The sequence below is a fragment of the Fringilla coelebs genome (genome assembly GCF_963513975.1).
Source record: "Fringilla coelebs genome assembly, chromosome: 2".
Taxonomy (NCBI): Eukaryota; Metazoa; Chordata; class Aves; order Passeriformes; family Fringillidae; genus Fringilla; species Fringilla coelebs.
Window position 1 is genome coordinate 1,059,256 of NC_140029.1, and position 16,789 is coordinate 1,076,044.

The following is a 16,789-nucleotide window of genomic DNA, read 5'->3' on the forward strand; positions in this document are numbered from 1 at the left end:
AGCAGGGATCCTGTCAGAAGTGATGGCTCCAAGAGAGCTCAGATTCTTCTGGAATCCTGTGGTGCTGGCCAGCTATGCAAGCCACCCCCCTGTGATGTGCAACAGAACTAAAACACAGAGGTGTTATGGGGATACCACAAACTGGGAGGACCCGCCAAGGGGGGAAGAGAAAAGAGAGGAAGAAAAGGACCCAAGATAAAAAGACTTCCTCAAGGGGCCAGAGTTTTATGGCTAAAATGTCTTTACTGATTTCCCACCACCTGCACTGCTCTGTGGGCAGTTCTGAGTCAGAAGAACAGAAATATCATTCAACAGATCTCCAAAGCAGGAAAGGGAAGGGAGGTGCAGATCTGGGCCTGCAGATCAGCACGAGCTATGCTGGACCTTGGTCAGGGTATGAGGAAAACCACCCTGGAGGTCACCACAGGGCACCTGCACCAGCTCAGCCCTTGCTCAGTACTTCTGCTCCCCCAGACCAGGCACAACTGCAGATTATCTCTCAGCACCTGGACATTGCTTCATCTCAGATTATTTCTATAAACTCAAGTTCAGAAATGCCACACTCATTATGCAATTACAAAAAAAATTAAGGCACTTTTTTTTATTCCAGATCTTCTCCATTCTGAGGGAAGTCAAAGGCCAGGCTGGACAGGGCTTGGAGCAACCTGGGATAGAGGAAGGTGCCCCTGCCCATGGCAGGGGGTGGGACAGGCTGAGCTTTGAAGCTCCTTCCAACTCAAACCATAACTAACACCACCAGAACAAAAAATCAGCAGTGAAAGCTTTGGAATTCACTGACAGAACTGCAAGGATGGCCACTGATTTGTAGAAAATTAGAACAGAATCAAAACCAAAAATAAGAAAAAGCAAAATAATTTGATTTCATGCATTTCTAGAGAATTAAAAAATACCAGTTTTGATGACTTAAAAAAACCTGTGGGGAGAGTAAGGGCTCAAAAGGGTGCTCAGGCCTTGGCAGAGGCTGCCCAGGGAGGTCTGGAGGTGCCCAAGGAAGGCCAGGAGGTGGCACTGAGTGCTCTGGGTTGGGGACAAGGTGGCCACGGGGCACAGCTGGCACTGCCTGCGCTGGGAGGGCTTTGCCAGCCGCAGGGATTTGGGGATTCTGAACACGAGGCAGCTCCCAGGTGACAGCAGCACGCAGTGACAGCCTCCCACAGGTCACCAACCCCAGTGTGGTCATTTCCAGGCTGGATGCTGCTGCTTCCCCTCACCTCAGTGAGCTCCTTCAGGGTGTCCCTTGAGGACTTCTGGTTGGCTTTGTCATCCTTCTTCTGGGACAGCAGAGGCATCAGGCTGGGGGGCAGGGGCACGCCAGACTTCGCACACATGGCGGCGGCGTTGGCCTTGGCGATCTCGAGTAGCTGGGCCTTGTCTAAAAAGATTTGGGGTTTTTTTTTCACAGAAAAGTCATTATTTTTGTAGATCCTTGTTTTAATAATTAAGAAATGTTTCTGGCAAACTAAACAACATTCTACCTGCACTGTGCATTTTTTATGTTCTGTGAAAATAACTGGAATTGTACTGAGCTGCTCTACACTAGAAGCCTGGGCTGTGCAGAAGGCAAGTGAAACTGCAAATGTAACCCAGCAGTCCCACAGCAGCCCCAACTACAACATCCTCCAACCACCCAAGCTCTGATGTCTCTAACTTCACTGATTCATTCCTGTTCTGGCCATACTTAGTCCTTCCTACACAGCATAAACTCCAGAGTTTCCTCATGATCTACCTCTGAAAAGCTCTCAAACCTCTGGAGGAAGCCTCATCCCCTCAGATGTAGCCCAAAAGCTACTTACAACCAGCAAACAGAAAAACAAGCTCTGAGTAAATAAAATGTGCTCTTGCTTAAAATACAATTAGATGCAAAACTGTTAAAAGTATTTTGCTTGAATAATGAGAAAAAGGACAGCCCTAACATAGAAATAGCAAATGAAATTAAATTAGCCTTCTGCCAGTTTGCAAATAACTCCCTAACTGGAAGGCTTCCATGGCAACTCTGAGGCAGGACTGGGAAGTTCAGAACCTCAAGTCCACCACAGGAGGTTTCCTCACACACTGTACAAGAGCTGATCTCCCAATTCAAACCTTTTTTCCCCTTATTAACTCACTACCAAAGAAACAACACAGCCTCTCTTCCTCCAAGCACAGAGAAAAGATGGAGCTCTTATGATTTTATTTTATTTTCTGATCTGCTGGGTCTGGGAATATTTTCAGAAACAAGTCTCTTTCCTTTATGTTCTTACCATGGGAAAGAGGCAAGAGAAGAGAGTTCTTGAGAACAGCTGACAACACAGCCAGGAACTCTCCAACTGGCACTTGAATGACCTTTGTTCTCAGGAGTAGAAATTCTACATTTTCTTACATACAAGTACTTGAAGTACTTGGCCTTTACTATTACTCAGAATGTTCCTTGAGGCTGAAACACGCTACTTTTGTACAAAAGCTCTAGAACCAAGGTAAAACTGGCTCTAAAGAGGCTTCCATTCAAATGCTCAGCATTGATTCCTCTCCAACATAAACCTTCCTGCTGGAAGTCACTGCCTGCAGTGATTAATGCACAGAGTGACTTCTAAGAAATCCCTTATGAATGCTCCAGAGCTAAAATCAGACTGTGCAAACCCACCCACTCCCACCTCCCCACGGAACCAGGGAGAGCAAAGCACTTACCCAGGTCTGTAAGACGTTTGGGTGACCTGCTGGAGAACTCGGAGGACCTGGAGCGGCGCCGGTCGGGGGATCTGCTGTAGCGCCTCCTCCCCGAGGAGCGCGAGCGCCGCAGCCGGATCGGGGACCTGCTGGAGCTGCGCCTCCTCCCCCGGGAGCGCGAGCGCCTCTGCCGCAGAGGGGTCCGACTCCTGCTCCGCAAGCGCAGCGATATCCTGCGGTCCCTGGAGTCGGATCGTCTCCTCCTCCTATCAGTAGACCTCGATCTGTTTCTCTGAGACCTCTTGCGCCTGTCTCTGGACAAGGAACGCCGCCTTCGTGACGCCGACCTCGACCTGCTTCTCCTCCTGTGCCTGGAACGTGACAGGGAGCTGGACCGAGATCTGGACGCTCTCCTCCGCGTGGCCGACCTGGAGCGATTCCGCCTGGAGCGCGAGTCCGTGTCGTATCTCTTGGACCTGCGCTGGGAGGACCTGGAGCGCCGGCTCCTGGACCTGCGCGAGGACTCCTTGTCTGCTGCCTTCTCCACAGACTTGGACTGGCTCCTCTGGCGAGCAGCGGACCTGGAGCGTCTCCGCCTGGACCTGCGGGAGGATTCCTTGTCCGCTGTTTTCTCCACAGAGGTTGACTGGCTCCTCTGGCGAGCCGTGGACCTGGAGCGTCTCCGTCTGTACCTCCGCACCGACTCTTTGTCCGCTGTTTTTTCCACAGAAGTGGATCGACTCTTTTGGTGAGCAGGAGACTTTGAGTGCCTGCTTACAGATCTCTGTGGAGACTCTTTGTCAGATGCTTTATCAACAGATTTGGATCTGGATTTTTCACGCTCGGAAGACTCAGAACGTCTGCTTTCAGGGACAAGGGAAGAGTCCTGTTCCTCTGACTGCTCAAGAGGCACGGAATCCTGCTTCTCCTCATCTGCCAAAGAGGGTTCTGCCTCCTCTCCCTCCTCTTCACCACTGGAAGACTCTGACTCATGCTCATCTGACGATGTGGACTCTCTTTGTTCAGCTGTCAAGGAGGGCTCTGCATCCTCTCCTTCTTCTTCAGCAGTAGTAGATCTTGACTCAGCCCCATCAGGGGATGCGGAACGTCTGTGTTCAGCTGTCAGAGGTTCCACATCCTCAGCTTCTTCACCGGCAGTAGACCTTGACTCTTGCTCGTCTGATGAGGTGGAATCTCTTTGTTCAGCTGCTGAGGAGGGTTCCACATCTTCTGCATCTTCACCAGCAGTAGACCTTGACTCCTGTTCATCTGAAGATGTGGAGTGTCTCCGTTCAGCTGTCAAAGAGAGCTCCTGGTCCTCTGCTTCCTCACCAACGGTTGACCTTGACTCACGTCCATCAGGAGACACAGAGCGATGTTCAGCTGTCACATCCTCTGCTTCTTCATCAGCTGAAGACCTCGATTCACGGTCATCAGAAGATGTGGAGTGTCTACGTTCAGCTGCCAAGGAGGGCTCTCCATCTTCTACATCTTCCCCAGCAGCAGACCTCGACTCACGGTCATCAGAGGATACAGAGTCTCTTCTTTCAGCTGCCAAGGAGGTCTCTGCATCCTCTGCCTCTTCTCCAGTGGTTGACCTTGACTCGTGCTCATCAGAGGACTCAGAGCACCTACGTTCTGTTGTCAAAGGCTGCTCCAGATCCTCTGCTTCTTCACCAAGGCTAGATCTCGACTCGTGCTCATCAGATGTGGAACGCCTCTCCAGATCATCCATTTCTTCATCTGCAATAGACTTCTGGTCATGGCCCTCAGGGGACAGGGACTGTCTATGTTCAGAAGTCACAGAGGACTCCAGACCCTCTTCCTCCATGGGAGACCTTGGCTCGTGACCTTCCTGATAGGAGGATGTGGAGTATCTACGCTCAGATCTCACAGAGGGCTCCAGATCCCCCGTTTCTTCTCCAGGGCCCATACTGCAGTTATCAGGAGACACTGAGCGCCCTTCAGGCACTAAAGAAGGCATTGCATGATCCATTTTTTCCACAGGGATGGAATTCAAGTTGCTGCCATCAGGGGACATGGAGGCTCTATCGTTCAGTGTCAAGGGTTCAAGACCATCTACTTTTTCCGCGGTGGTGAATCTCAACTCCTGCCGATCAGGAGATTCTCCATGTTCATTTTCAGGTGTTGGAGAACGGTCCCTCACATCTGCTTTCTGAAGAGAGGTGAAACTCATCTCCTGGCTCTCGAAAAAGAGATGGTCACGTTCAGCTGTCACAGCGGAATCCACACCCTCTGTTTCCTCAGCACGCGCCGATCCTGACTCGCACTCTTCAGGTGACAGAGCACGTTCAGATGTCAGAGAAGGTTCCTTGGCTAGAACTCTTTCAGCAGGGCTGGACTGCAGCTCCTGACATTCAGGAGTCATGGAACATTCACCTTCAGACAAGGACAACTCCTGCCCCTCTGTTTTTCCAGCAACAGCAGGCTGCAACTCCTGGCTATCAGTGGATATTGAACTTTCACTTTCAGATGCTTCGGAATGCTCCTCCAATTCTTCTTTTTCAGCAGAACTGGATCTCAAATTATGCCTTTTGGGGGATGCCTCGTACTCGCTTTCAGACAGAAGAGAACACTCCTGCACGTCAGGTTTTTCGGTGTACGCACAGAGCACCTCCTGCCCCTTGGGAGACGCAGCGTACTGGTTGTCTGGGACCAGCACTGGCTCCTGCACTGCTGTGCTTTCAGTGGGGCCAGACTGCAGTATTTGGCCTTGAGAGAAGATGGAACATTCACTGCCAGGTGTCAAAGAAGGTTCTTGCACCTCCTTCTCAGCAGGGCTGGCCGTCACCTCCTGGCCCTCAGGAGACTCACCATATTCACTTTCAGGCAGCAGAGAACGCTCCCGCACTTCTGGTTTGCCAGCTAAGAAAGAGGCCAATCTGTGATCTTTAGAAGACACAGCACTGTCCGGAACCACAGCCTCCTCCTGCACCTCTGCCTTCTCAGGAGAGCTGGACCTCAACTCCTGGCCCACCCAGGACATGGCATGTTCATTTTCAGACACCAGAGCAGGCAGTTGTACCTGTGTCTCTTCAGCAGAGGGTGACTGCAGGTCCCGGCTGTCAATGGACTCCAGACTTCGTTCTTCAGGCATCTGATAAAGCTTCCGCAGCTCCGTTTTTTCAGCAGGGGTTGATGTCAACTCCGGGCCATCAAGCCCTATTGTGTACTCATTTTCAGACACTAGAGAAGGCTCCTCAGCTCTTTCAGAAGTGGTGGATGCCAATTCATGACCATCAGAGGCAACAGAACACCTGCTTTCCCGTATCAGAATGGGCTCCTGCACCTGTACTTCTTCACTGTAGACAGATCTCAGCTTGTAGCCATCGGGGGATGCCAGGTGTTTCAGTTCAGATGAATTGAGCATTTCTGCTTTCTCAGCAGGGACGGGTCTCAGGTCATGACTGTCGGGCAAGAGCAGAACCCCACCTTCTGATGGCACAGCAGTCACTGGGGGCTGCAGTTTTTCAGGTGTGCCCACTGATTCACAACCGTCAGCAGACACAGAGAAGCCACTTTCCAGTGAGAGAGAAGGCTTCTGGGTTTCCACTTTTTCAACTGCAGCAGATGTCAATTTATAGCCTTCAGGTAAGATGGAACACCGGAGCTCAGATGCCACTGACAGTTCTGCACTCTCTGTTTGCTCAAAGGAGTTGTACCTTGCTTTGTGGCCATCGTGGCATATGGGAATCCCACTTTTAGACATCATCAAAGATCCTGCACCATCTATTTTTCCAGTTAGATATCTTGATTCGTGCATTTCCAAAGGTCTGGAGCAGTCGACCTCAAGCACTTGAGGAAGGGTTGGACCATCTAAAGCTTTGTCAACAGATGATCTGGACTCATGAACTTCAAAAGAAGACACTGAAATGACGTCAGCAGACACCTCAACAGAACCACGCACAGATGTCAGAGAAACATCTGGAGTCTTGACTTTTTCAACAGATAAAAAACTTTGTTCATTTCCATGTGGTGACTTAAAGGACTCGCCTACAGACAATGGATGCTCCTCTATTGGTGCAGCGAAGCTGGATCCTGATCCATGTCCATCAGGAGACACAAAGTGTCCACCATCAGAAGCCAGAGAAGGCTCCTGCATCTGGCCTGACTCACAGCCATCAGGGATCACAGGGCGGATCATTTCAGGTGGCAGGAAAGGCCTCTGAGCTTCCATTCCTCCAGGGCTGTCAGGCAGCTGGGAAGACTCACGTTCAGGTACTTGCAGGACCTGTGAAAGTTCTTTGTGTTCACCAGGGAGATGCTGTGAATCATGACCATCAGACAAGTTGGAGACCCCACCTTCGGACAGGAGAGATGACTGAACTTCCAAGTCTCTTTTAAGTGCTGGAGGAAGCTCTGGACCTTCTACTTCTTTGAGAGGTGCAGTTCTGGACTCACCTCCACGGGATGCAGAGCCATGAAATTCTGCTACTGAAGAAGTTTCTAGTTCTCCCCTTTTTTCAACAGATGAGGATCTTGACCTGGATGTGGAGTATGGAAGTTCAGGTAGCAATGAAGACTCCAGAGCTGCTGCTTTTTCAGTTGATCCATTTTCAGATGTCATGGACAGCTCTGGATCCTGTGTTTTTTCCACAGATGTGGATCTCAATTCCTGGTCATCTGGGGTTTTGGAGGTATCAAATTCAGATGTGGCAGAATGCTGCAGATCTGCTGTTTTTTCAACAGATGAGGACCTTCCCTCAAGGCTCTCTGAAGTTTTGGATAATCCACTTCCAAATGACGGCGGCAGCACTGGGCCATTTACTCCTTCATCAGACAAAGCTACTGATGTGGGACCATTAGAAGATTTACCTTCACTTCCAAAAGAAGATTGAGGAACATCTTCATCAAGACCTTTGGCTGACTCCTGAAGTTCAGAAGATTCATGCTTGCTACTGGACTTTGCTGAGGATAACTTATCTTTTTTTTCTACAGACTTGGACCTTGACTTAACACTGTCAGAGGACTTGGAACGTTTCCGTTTGGATTTTTTTGAAGACTCCTTGCGCTTTTTTTCGACAGACCTAGACCTAGACTTGTAACGTTCAGAAGATTTTGAGCGTCTACGCTTGGATTTTCGTGAGGATTCCTTCTTTTTTTCCACTGATTTGGATCTAGACTTGTAACGGTCAGAGGACTTGGAGCGCTGACGTTTAGACTTCCGCGATGATTGCTTTCGATCCCTTTTTTCTACTGACCTGGATCGAGACTTGTAGCGATCCGAGGACTTTGAGCGCTGATGCTTGGACCTCCGCACAGATGCCTTCCGACCTCTTTTCTCAACGGATCTTGACCTGGATTTTGAACGATCAGAGGAACCAGACCGATGTCTGAACCTCCAGGAGTATTCTTTGCCTCCTCCCTTTTCTGAAGACCTGGATCTAGATTTCGAACGGTCAGAGGACCTGGAATGTCTGCGGCGGGATCGCCAGGAGGACAACCTCTTTTCCGCTGACCGTGACTTGGATCTGTAGCGGTCGGACGACCTGGAACGTCTGCGCCCAGACCTTCGGGAGGACAGCCGCTTCTCCGCTGACCTGGACTTGGATCTGTAGCGGTCAGAAGACCTGGAACGTCTCCGCCTGGACCTTCGGGAGGACAATCGCTTCTCCGCTGACCTGGACTTGGATCTGTAGTGGTCAGAAGACCTGGAACGTCTGCGCCCGGACCTTCGGGAGGACAGCCGCTTCTCCACTGACCGCGACTTAGACCTGTAGCGGTCGGAAGACCTGGAACGTCTGCGCCCAGATCTTCGGGAGGACAGCCGCTTCTCCACGGACCTGGACTTGGATCTGTAGCGATCAGACGACCTGGAGCGTCTGCGTCTGGACCTTCGGGAGGACAATCGCTTCTCCACTGACCTGGATTTAGACCTGTAGTGGTCAGACGACCTGGAACGTCTCCGTCTGGACAATCTCTTTTCTGCTGATCTGGATTTAGACCTGTAGCGGTCAGATGACCTAGAATGTCTGCGCCTGGACCGCCGGGAAGACATTCTTCTCTCTCTCTTCTCCACAGACCGGGACCTAGATTTGGAATGCTTTTTTCTGGAAACTGAATAGTTTCTGCTCCTAGAACGTGCTCTTTTAGAGGTCAAACGCCTGGAAGTGGAACGTGACCTTGATTTTTTCTTCCGCTTCCTAGACCTGGACTGAGACTTGGAACGGCTCCTTTTCTGTTTCTTTGAATCATGTTTTTTCTCACTGGTTCTATGACTACTTTTTTCAATTACATTCTCAAGCCTCATGAGAGTCTCCTTCATTCGTGCTGCCACATCAGGCTGCACATCGGATGTTTCCGAGTCTCTTTTCTCAGAGTCCTCTTCGGGAGTTGCTTCTTTGACATCCTCAGCCTCTGGAGTGTCTTCCAACTGGCCTTCCTCTATAAGTTCTGGACCTGCTTCTGCATCAGTCTCAGGTGCTGGACCTGCTTCCAAATCTTTTGTCTCTGCCTCCAACCCTGCAGCTGCTTCTGCATCTTTCAGCTCTACATCAGTCCGAGGAGCTGTTTCCAAATCTTGTGTTTCTGCTACAGGAGTCCCTGCTGAAACTTTTTCCTCTGCTGCATGTGAAGAACTAAAAACAGTTTCTGCTACTAAAGGCTCAGATGTTTGAGTATGCTCAGCATCTTCCTTCTCAATCACCATATCCTCCACCTGTTGACTCTGTACTCCTTCTACATATTGTACCTCGGCTGTCACTTCATGTTCCAGTGTGGTTTCGAGGCCTTTCACATCCCCTGGTTTTGGAACTGCTTCAGAAGATTTGATTTCAGAAACACCCAAGATTTCTGGAGCCTCTTCTGAACTCTTCCATTCTGCAGCAGGTTTTGCTTCTAGAACTACCTGAAGATCTTGCTGCTTTTCAACATTCAAGTACTCTGGAACAGCTGCTGAAGCATCACCAGTGGGTACCTCAAGCGCTTCACCTGTTCCAGAACCTTTCACCTCTACTGTTGCAGACTCTTTCATGCTCATTCCTTCTGATGCTGGCTCCAAATATTTTGCTTTCTCCATTTCTGAGAGCTCATTTCCTTGGGTGCTGGTCCTCCTTGCTGCAATTTCATGTTCTACAGTAGATCCCTGAGTTTGCATATCTGTCAGTACTCCTGATGCCATGTTTTCTTCCACTCTGGACAAAGACTCCAATACTGCTGCTGAGTGACCTACTATTTGTTCCTGAATAGATTTTGAACTGGTTTCTGAAGTTTGCACAGTTTCTAGGATTGCTTCTCTGCTCCTTGTCTCTGCTTCTGGAACATGTTCCGAATCCTTTCTCTTCCTCAGTACCTCAGTTTGTGATGGTCCTGTGTGCGTCATGATCTGTGACTGTGCACTGATGGAACTCTCTGTCTGGCTTGCATGGAGAGGTTCTCTCTCTGCTGTGGCTTGCCATGACATCACCCCTGCTGATCCCTCAACCTCTCTAACTGGTTCCACGCTTTCACATGCAACCACCGGTTCCGGAGTCCTTTCTAAGGCAGGAAGTCTTGGACTTGCAACAGTCCCACAATGCATAGCTTCTTCTGAAGCTTTTACACCTTCTACTTGTAAGGACATTGAAGCTGGGTTAAAAGTTTTTGCTTCCACCACAGTCACTGGTCTCAGGACTCCTCCTGGACCTTGTGTGTTTTCCCTCTGCAAAGACAGGGAAGGTACCAAACCTCTCACATGTGATTCACTCTCAGGTCTTGATTCTCTCAGCAATGAAGTACATTCTGACTCTTTTGCTCGTGGACTTCTAAAACCCTCTGCCATGTGGACTTCTGGAGCTGTTTGGGGAATGAAGGTCTGTACAACCGCTGCACATTCTGAAGGTACTCCTAATCCTCTTGTCTCTGCAACCACGTTCATGCCTGTCAATCCTGCTGAAAGTGCAGATCCCTGGGTTCTGTCCACACTCCTTGTATCTGTCAAGACTCCATGTTGTAGGGATATTCCTGATGCACCCAGCACTGTTGCAGAACCAGTGGTACCTTCCACACCTTTGCCTTGCAGACTTTCATGAGCTGCTCTGACGTCTTTTGCTCCAACAGGTTCCATGGTTGTTTCTAAAGCTTTCACACTCCCCATAACTGGTTCCATATCCTTCATTTTTGTAACAGCTCCTGGTCCTGGAGGTGTTTTGGCACTTATTTCCATGTGGGTCACAGGAGTGGCTGCAGATATTGTCAAAGGATGTTGCAAAGGTACACCTGCTTTCAAAACACTGGAAGCCTCCAGAGGGCTGCCCTGTGTCATGCTCAAACTCCCAGATACAACTGAGGGCTGCAGGGATGGCTCCAAAGTTCTGCTTGCACCCCCCAGTTCCAAAGGTCTCTCCACACTTCTCACATTTCCCATGTGCAGAGATTTTTCAGTTGTTTCTGGAATTTTCACTTCTTGCCCAGCCACAGCCACGTGAGCTACAGTCACAGCACCTGGATGTGCCCAATTTGCAGGTGTAGGGGTTGTTGTCAAACCACTTGCCAAGGACAAGGATTCTGAAGCTGTTTCCAACCCCTGTGCTGCCCTCTGAGACACAGACTGATGAGAGGCTTCTGAGTAAGTCAACACCTCCATGGCCTCAGGCTCCAGAGCTGCGTCCAAAGCTTTTACTTCCCCAATGCCTTGAGATTTCAGAGTGACTTCTGTACCTCCCAGTGCTTCTACTGAATCTTTCTGAATCTCTGATTTACTGACAATTCCAGATGGGATGCTGGACCAAGTATTATTTCCAGTATCAACAACACTGGCATTAATAGCTACAGGACAAATATTTTCATGGGACTGTTGAATTTGTTCTTCGCTAGTGCAAATTCTAGTTTGAGCTATACTAGTATTTTCTGGGATATTAGACTGGATGCTTTCTAAATTAAACGGGGGATTTGCTGCACACAAAGTCCCCTCCCCACTTCCAAGATTTTCTGCAGATTGCTGAGAATCAGTCACTGAATGAGAAACAAGTCCTAAAGCTTGATTATCAAGCCCCTCAGCTGGTTTAGAGCACAGTTCTGGCTGCACGTGGCCAGCCAGGTTTGCTTCTGCAAACACTCCATGCTGTACATTCACTTGGGAGCTGGGCTGCTCTGGCACCAAGTGAGGGGCCAACTGCACGCCCGCAGGCTCTCCGGGACGTGCACTTAACTTGGATTCCTTTGGTTGCTTTTTATGCTTCTTCTCTTTCTTCCTTTTCTTCTTCTTTTTCTTCTTCTTCTTGCTTTTGTGCTTCTTGTTTTTCTTTGCTTTTTTCCTAGGAATTTCATCTTCACCTGTAGAGCTCCTTTTTGTAGACTGAGCACTATTTTTCACAGTATTTTTGTCTACATCTAGAAAAAATGACATTTACCTTGTAAACATTTGTACAACTGCATATAAAAATTCTTTCAGACTAGATGTAAAGTACATGGACAGTGGTACAAAACAATTACATTTGCAAACCATGCCCAATTCACTGAACTACCACACACAAACAGGACACACTCCCTTTCCAGCTCTTTCCTTCCTCTCAGAGTTACTTTAAGCAATAAAATAACACTTCTTTCCAAAAATTACCCAAATCTTGTTAGTCAGGACAGAGGCCCAGAGAGAATACAGCTCTTTTCTGAGTAGTATCATAGTCATGGAATGGTTTAGGTGGGAAAGGACCTCAAAACTCATCTTGTTCCACCCCCTGGGACACTGCCAGGGATCCAGGGGTGGCCACAGCTGTTCTGGGCACCCTGTGCCAGGGCCTCCCCACTCTCATAGGGAAGAATCTTCTCCTAATACATGACCTAACCTTGCCCTATGGCCGTGAAAACCCATTCCCTTAATGAAGGGAAGAGAGGATGTTTCTGGAAACTACCACCCTGTCAGCCTCACCTCCGTGCTGGGAAGTACATGGAACGGATCCTCCTAGAAGCTCTGCTAAGGCACATGGAGGACAGGGATGTGATTTGAAACAACCAGCATGGCTTCACAAAGGGAAAATCCTGTCTGACCTTCTGTGGTGGACTGGCTACACCAGTGGGCAAGGGAAGAGCTACAGATTACATTTATCTGGACTTCTGTAAAGTATTTGACCAAGTGTCCCCACAACATTCTTCTCTCCAAACTGGAGTGAAGAATTTGACAAGTGCACTGTCAGGTGCATTAGCACTTGTCTGGATGGTCATGTCCAGAGGACAGTGGTCAAAAGCTCAGAATCCTGATGGACATCAGTGACCAGTGGTGTCCCTCAGGAGTCTGTACTGAGACCAGTGTTACTTAATAGCTTCATTAATGAATCAGTGTTACTTAATATCTTCATTAATGACAGAAGGATCAAGTGCATCCTCAGCAGGTTTGCAGGTGACACCAATTTGCAGGGGCAGGTGATACTTCCCAAGGATGTGGCCATCCAGAGGGACATGGACAAACTCAAGAAGTGCCCCATGGGAATCTGCTGAGATTTAACAAGGTCAGGGGCTGCACTTGGGTCGGGGCAAGCCCAGGATCCATCCAGGCTGGGATGCAGAGGAAGCAGCCCTGGGAGAGCTGGACCTGCCCCAGCCCTGAGCCCCCCATGCCCTGGGCTGAGCCCCCAGCTGGGACCAGGAGAGGGATTGGGATTGTGTCCCTGTGCCCCACAGGTGAGAGCCCACCTGCAGAGCTGCCCCAGCCCTGGGCCCAGCCCAGGGAGGAGCTGGAGTTGCTGCAGAGCCCAGAGGAGGCTCCAGGATGAGCAGAGGGCTGGAGCAGCTCTGCTGGCAGGAAAGGCTGGGACAGCTGGCATTGTTCAACCTGGAGAGACTTCAGGTGACCTAACCATGACCCTTTAGCACCTGGAAGTATAGTAAAGGTGGTGGAATACTACTGACAAAAGCCTGCAGTGACAGGACAAGGGACAGTGGGTTCAAAATGAGGGAGAGTAGGGTTAGATTAGATCTTAGGAAAAAATTCTCCGCTATGAGGGAGGTGAGGCCCTGGCACAGGCTGCCCAGGGAAGCTGTCCCATCCCTGGAGGTGTTCAAGGCCAGGCTTGACAGGCTTTGTAATAACCCAGGATAGTGAACAGTGTCCCTGCTCATGTCAGGGGCTTTGGAACAAGAGAATCTACAAGGTCCTCTTCCAGCCCAAACCATTTTATGACTCCCCTGTGTCCTGCCCCTGCATCCCCTGGAAATTGTCTCTCTCCAGCTTTCCTGGGGCTCCTCCAGGCCCTGCAAGGCCACCCTGAGCTCAGCCCAAAGCTTCTCCTGTGCAGGTGAGCAATGCCAGCTGTGCCAGCCTTTCCTGCCAGCAGAGCTGCTCCAGCCCTCTGCTCATCCTGGAGCCTCCTCTGGGCTCTCTGCAGCAGCTCCAGCTCCTCCCTGGGCTGGGCCCAGGGCTGGGGCAGCTCTGCAGGTGGGCTCTCACCTGAGCAGGGCACAGGAGGTGTGCGCCCCTCCACCCACTCAGAGGGCAGCACATTCTAACAGCAGGCTGGAGGTGCTTTCAAACCCCTAATGCCGCACATGGAAAATAAACAAAAATTCCCATTTCCCAAACAAATTACCAAAGTGGGGATTTATGCTATGAGACCTGACCAGCCACTCTTCCCTGTTGTGCTTTAACCCCTGAGTGAGTCCAGTGCTGCTGCTGTGTTAGAAATTCCTTCTGTATTTACTGACCAAGTTACTCACTACGGTCTAACAAATTTGGGAAAAGAGCATCTATGCTCCCAATCCCAAAACCGCTTTAAGGCACTGCAGGCTGGAAGAGCTACTGGGACAGGCAGGACTGCAGCTGCAAAGCTGCATGTTCCTCTGAGAGCATTTGCTTCCAATAGGAAAGTAACAAATTCAGATGACTGTGGGGACAAGCAGAACACTGATGGGGAAGGGAAAGAGGGAGGCCGGGATGTCCATCACCACCTTTTTATTCTGTACCTCATTTCCCTCTGGATTTAACCTTTGTTAGGTCCTTGCCCTTCTGGAGCCCTAGTGCCATGTTTTCAAGAGAAAGGCACTTCGTTAAAGGCAACTTGCTGGGATTTCTGTGAAATATGAGCTGTACATTGGAGTCTGCTTGCATGTTCTTTTCAATGATTCTATTTTATACAGGCCAGGGCAGCAAAACAGACCCTCCAATTAGAATCTGTGATTCCAAAGCTCACTATTTTCTAGTACCCAAAATCTTGCAAAAGCATTTGGTAACTGCAATACTGTTAAATGAACATGACTTAGGATTCCACTACAAGTACAGCAGGTACATATTTATGGGATAAGCAACTTAGAAATAGTTTTTGTACCAACACTGCTATGAACGCATTGAGAGTGAACAGTAATGAGAGTCAAATTTAGGGACAAAATGTCCAGCCCACAGCTGGAGAACTGCATTACTCAGTGGGTGAGGAACTGGCCCACAGGTTGGGCACCAATGGTGACAGTGAATGGGGTGACACGGGGCAGACACCAGTCACTACTGCTGGTGTCACTGACTGTTCAACAGTCACTAGTGGGGTTCTGCAGGGCTCCAGTTCTCTTCAACATCTTCACTAACAACCTGGGCACAGGACTCAAAGGGATAATTAGTCTGCTGAAGACACTAAATGGGGAGGAGCTGTTTACCCTCCTGAGGGCAGAGAAGCCCTGCAGAAAGACCTCAACAAATCAGAGAGACTGGCAATCCCCAACTGTGTGGAGTTGAACGGGGGAAGTGCTGGACTGGGCAACCCTGACTGTGTGGATGGAAAACAGCTGCGGGAAGGGTCCTGGGGGTCCTGGTCCACGGCCAGCTGGAGTCAGCAGTGCCCTGGCAACCAGGAGGGACACGGGGCTGGGGAAGGGTCTGGAGGAGCCCCCGAGGTGCCTTGGTCAGCTCAGCCTGGAGCAGCCTGAGGTCAGAGCTCCCCGGGGCTGCAGCTCCTCCCGAGGGGCAGCGCAGGGACAGCTCCGAGCTCTGCTCTGCCACAGGGACGGCACCAGGGAGCGCCTGGGGCTGGGCCAGGGCAGCTCAGGCTGCAGAGCAGGGCAAGGCTCTTCCCCAGAGGGTGCTGGCACTGCCCAGGCTGCCCAGGCAATGGGCACAGCCCCGAGGCTGCCAGAGCTCCAGGAGCCTTTGGCCAGCGCTGCCAGGGATGCCCAGGCTGGGCTTGGTGGGCTCTGGGCAGGGCAGGGGTGGCACTGGGGCATCCCTGGGGGTCCCTGCAGCTCAGGATATTCTGGGATTCTATAAAATGAACTTTTCTGCAAAGATAATTCATTTTATTCAGATAATCAGATAATGCCTCTTGTCCAACTCCTTTTTAGAGATGGACACTGGGAACGTTTGCCACGGGTAAGTTTATGAACTTCCAAGTTAACACCTCTCACTTTTTTATTACCATGTGACCTTGCCTCAGCCCTCCACACAAGAACACAACAAAATATAAACAAACAAAAATAAAAATCACATCACCACACAAAACCAACAAAAATCACCAACCAACCAAGAACCTATCCAAATCTCCCCATGTCAGCCTGAAGTGCTGCTCCTACACCATAAATTAAAAACTTGAAAATGCTCAAGGTACACAAATCACTGAGCAAAAAGCCCCAAAGCAATCCCAAACTCCTGCCAGCAGAATCTCTGAAATGAACACTTTTCTGTGCTGCCTCTGGAACTGTACTCACCCAGAACACTGCAGTCACCTGTGTTTGAACTCCCAAAAATGAGAACGGCAGTAATTACAGCTTTCATCACCTCATCAACCCTCCACAGTCAGAATCTGACAGCAAGGACCAGTACCACAAGAGGGGACACTCAGATGTGACGTTTTAGCTTTAAAAATCTAGTAATTTATTCAAGATCTGAGACTAACACATCAAAATCCCTTTGCAAGACTGCAATATAAGTACCTACACTGTGTAACAGCAAACCATCTTTTGACTGAACAGTTCATCACAGATCTGGTTTGTAATAAATGTTCTTTCAAAATAATCCTGAATAGCAACCCAAAGCAGAAACTGCTTCTATCAGTATCAGCTTTGCTTTGGTACTAAGAACAGTGACCCTGGAATAGATATATATAAAATAATACAGAATTTATGGACACATATAGGCATACATATGGAAAATATGTATCTGTTTCAGCACTGGGAAGAAAAAACTTTCCCTTATACAAATGCTTACATATAAACA

The 16,789-nt window shown here is 49.6% G+C and overlaps 1 protein-coding gene across 4 annotated transcripts in view; it reads right to left on the minus strand.

Moving 5' to 3' along the window:
- Positions 1-16,789, minus strand: part of SON (SON DNA and RNA binding protein) — a 37,372-nt gene that overhangs the window by 18,679 nt on the left and 1,904 nt on the right. For all 4 annotated transcript variants that reach the window (XM_084201176.1, XM_084201175.1, XM_084201174.1 and 1 more), the window contains exons 3-4: positions 2,686-11,994; positions 1,233-1,393 (exon numbers count right to left, since the gene is read on the minus strand). In XM_084201176.1, coding sequence (XP_084057302.1) covers positions 1,233-1,393; positions 2,686-11,994 — 9,470 coding nt within the window. The remainder of the gene's footprint in view (positions 1-1,232; positions 1,394-2,685; positions 11,995-16,789) is intronic.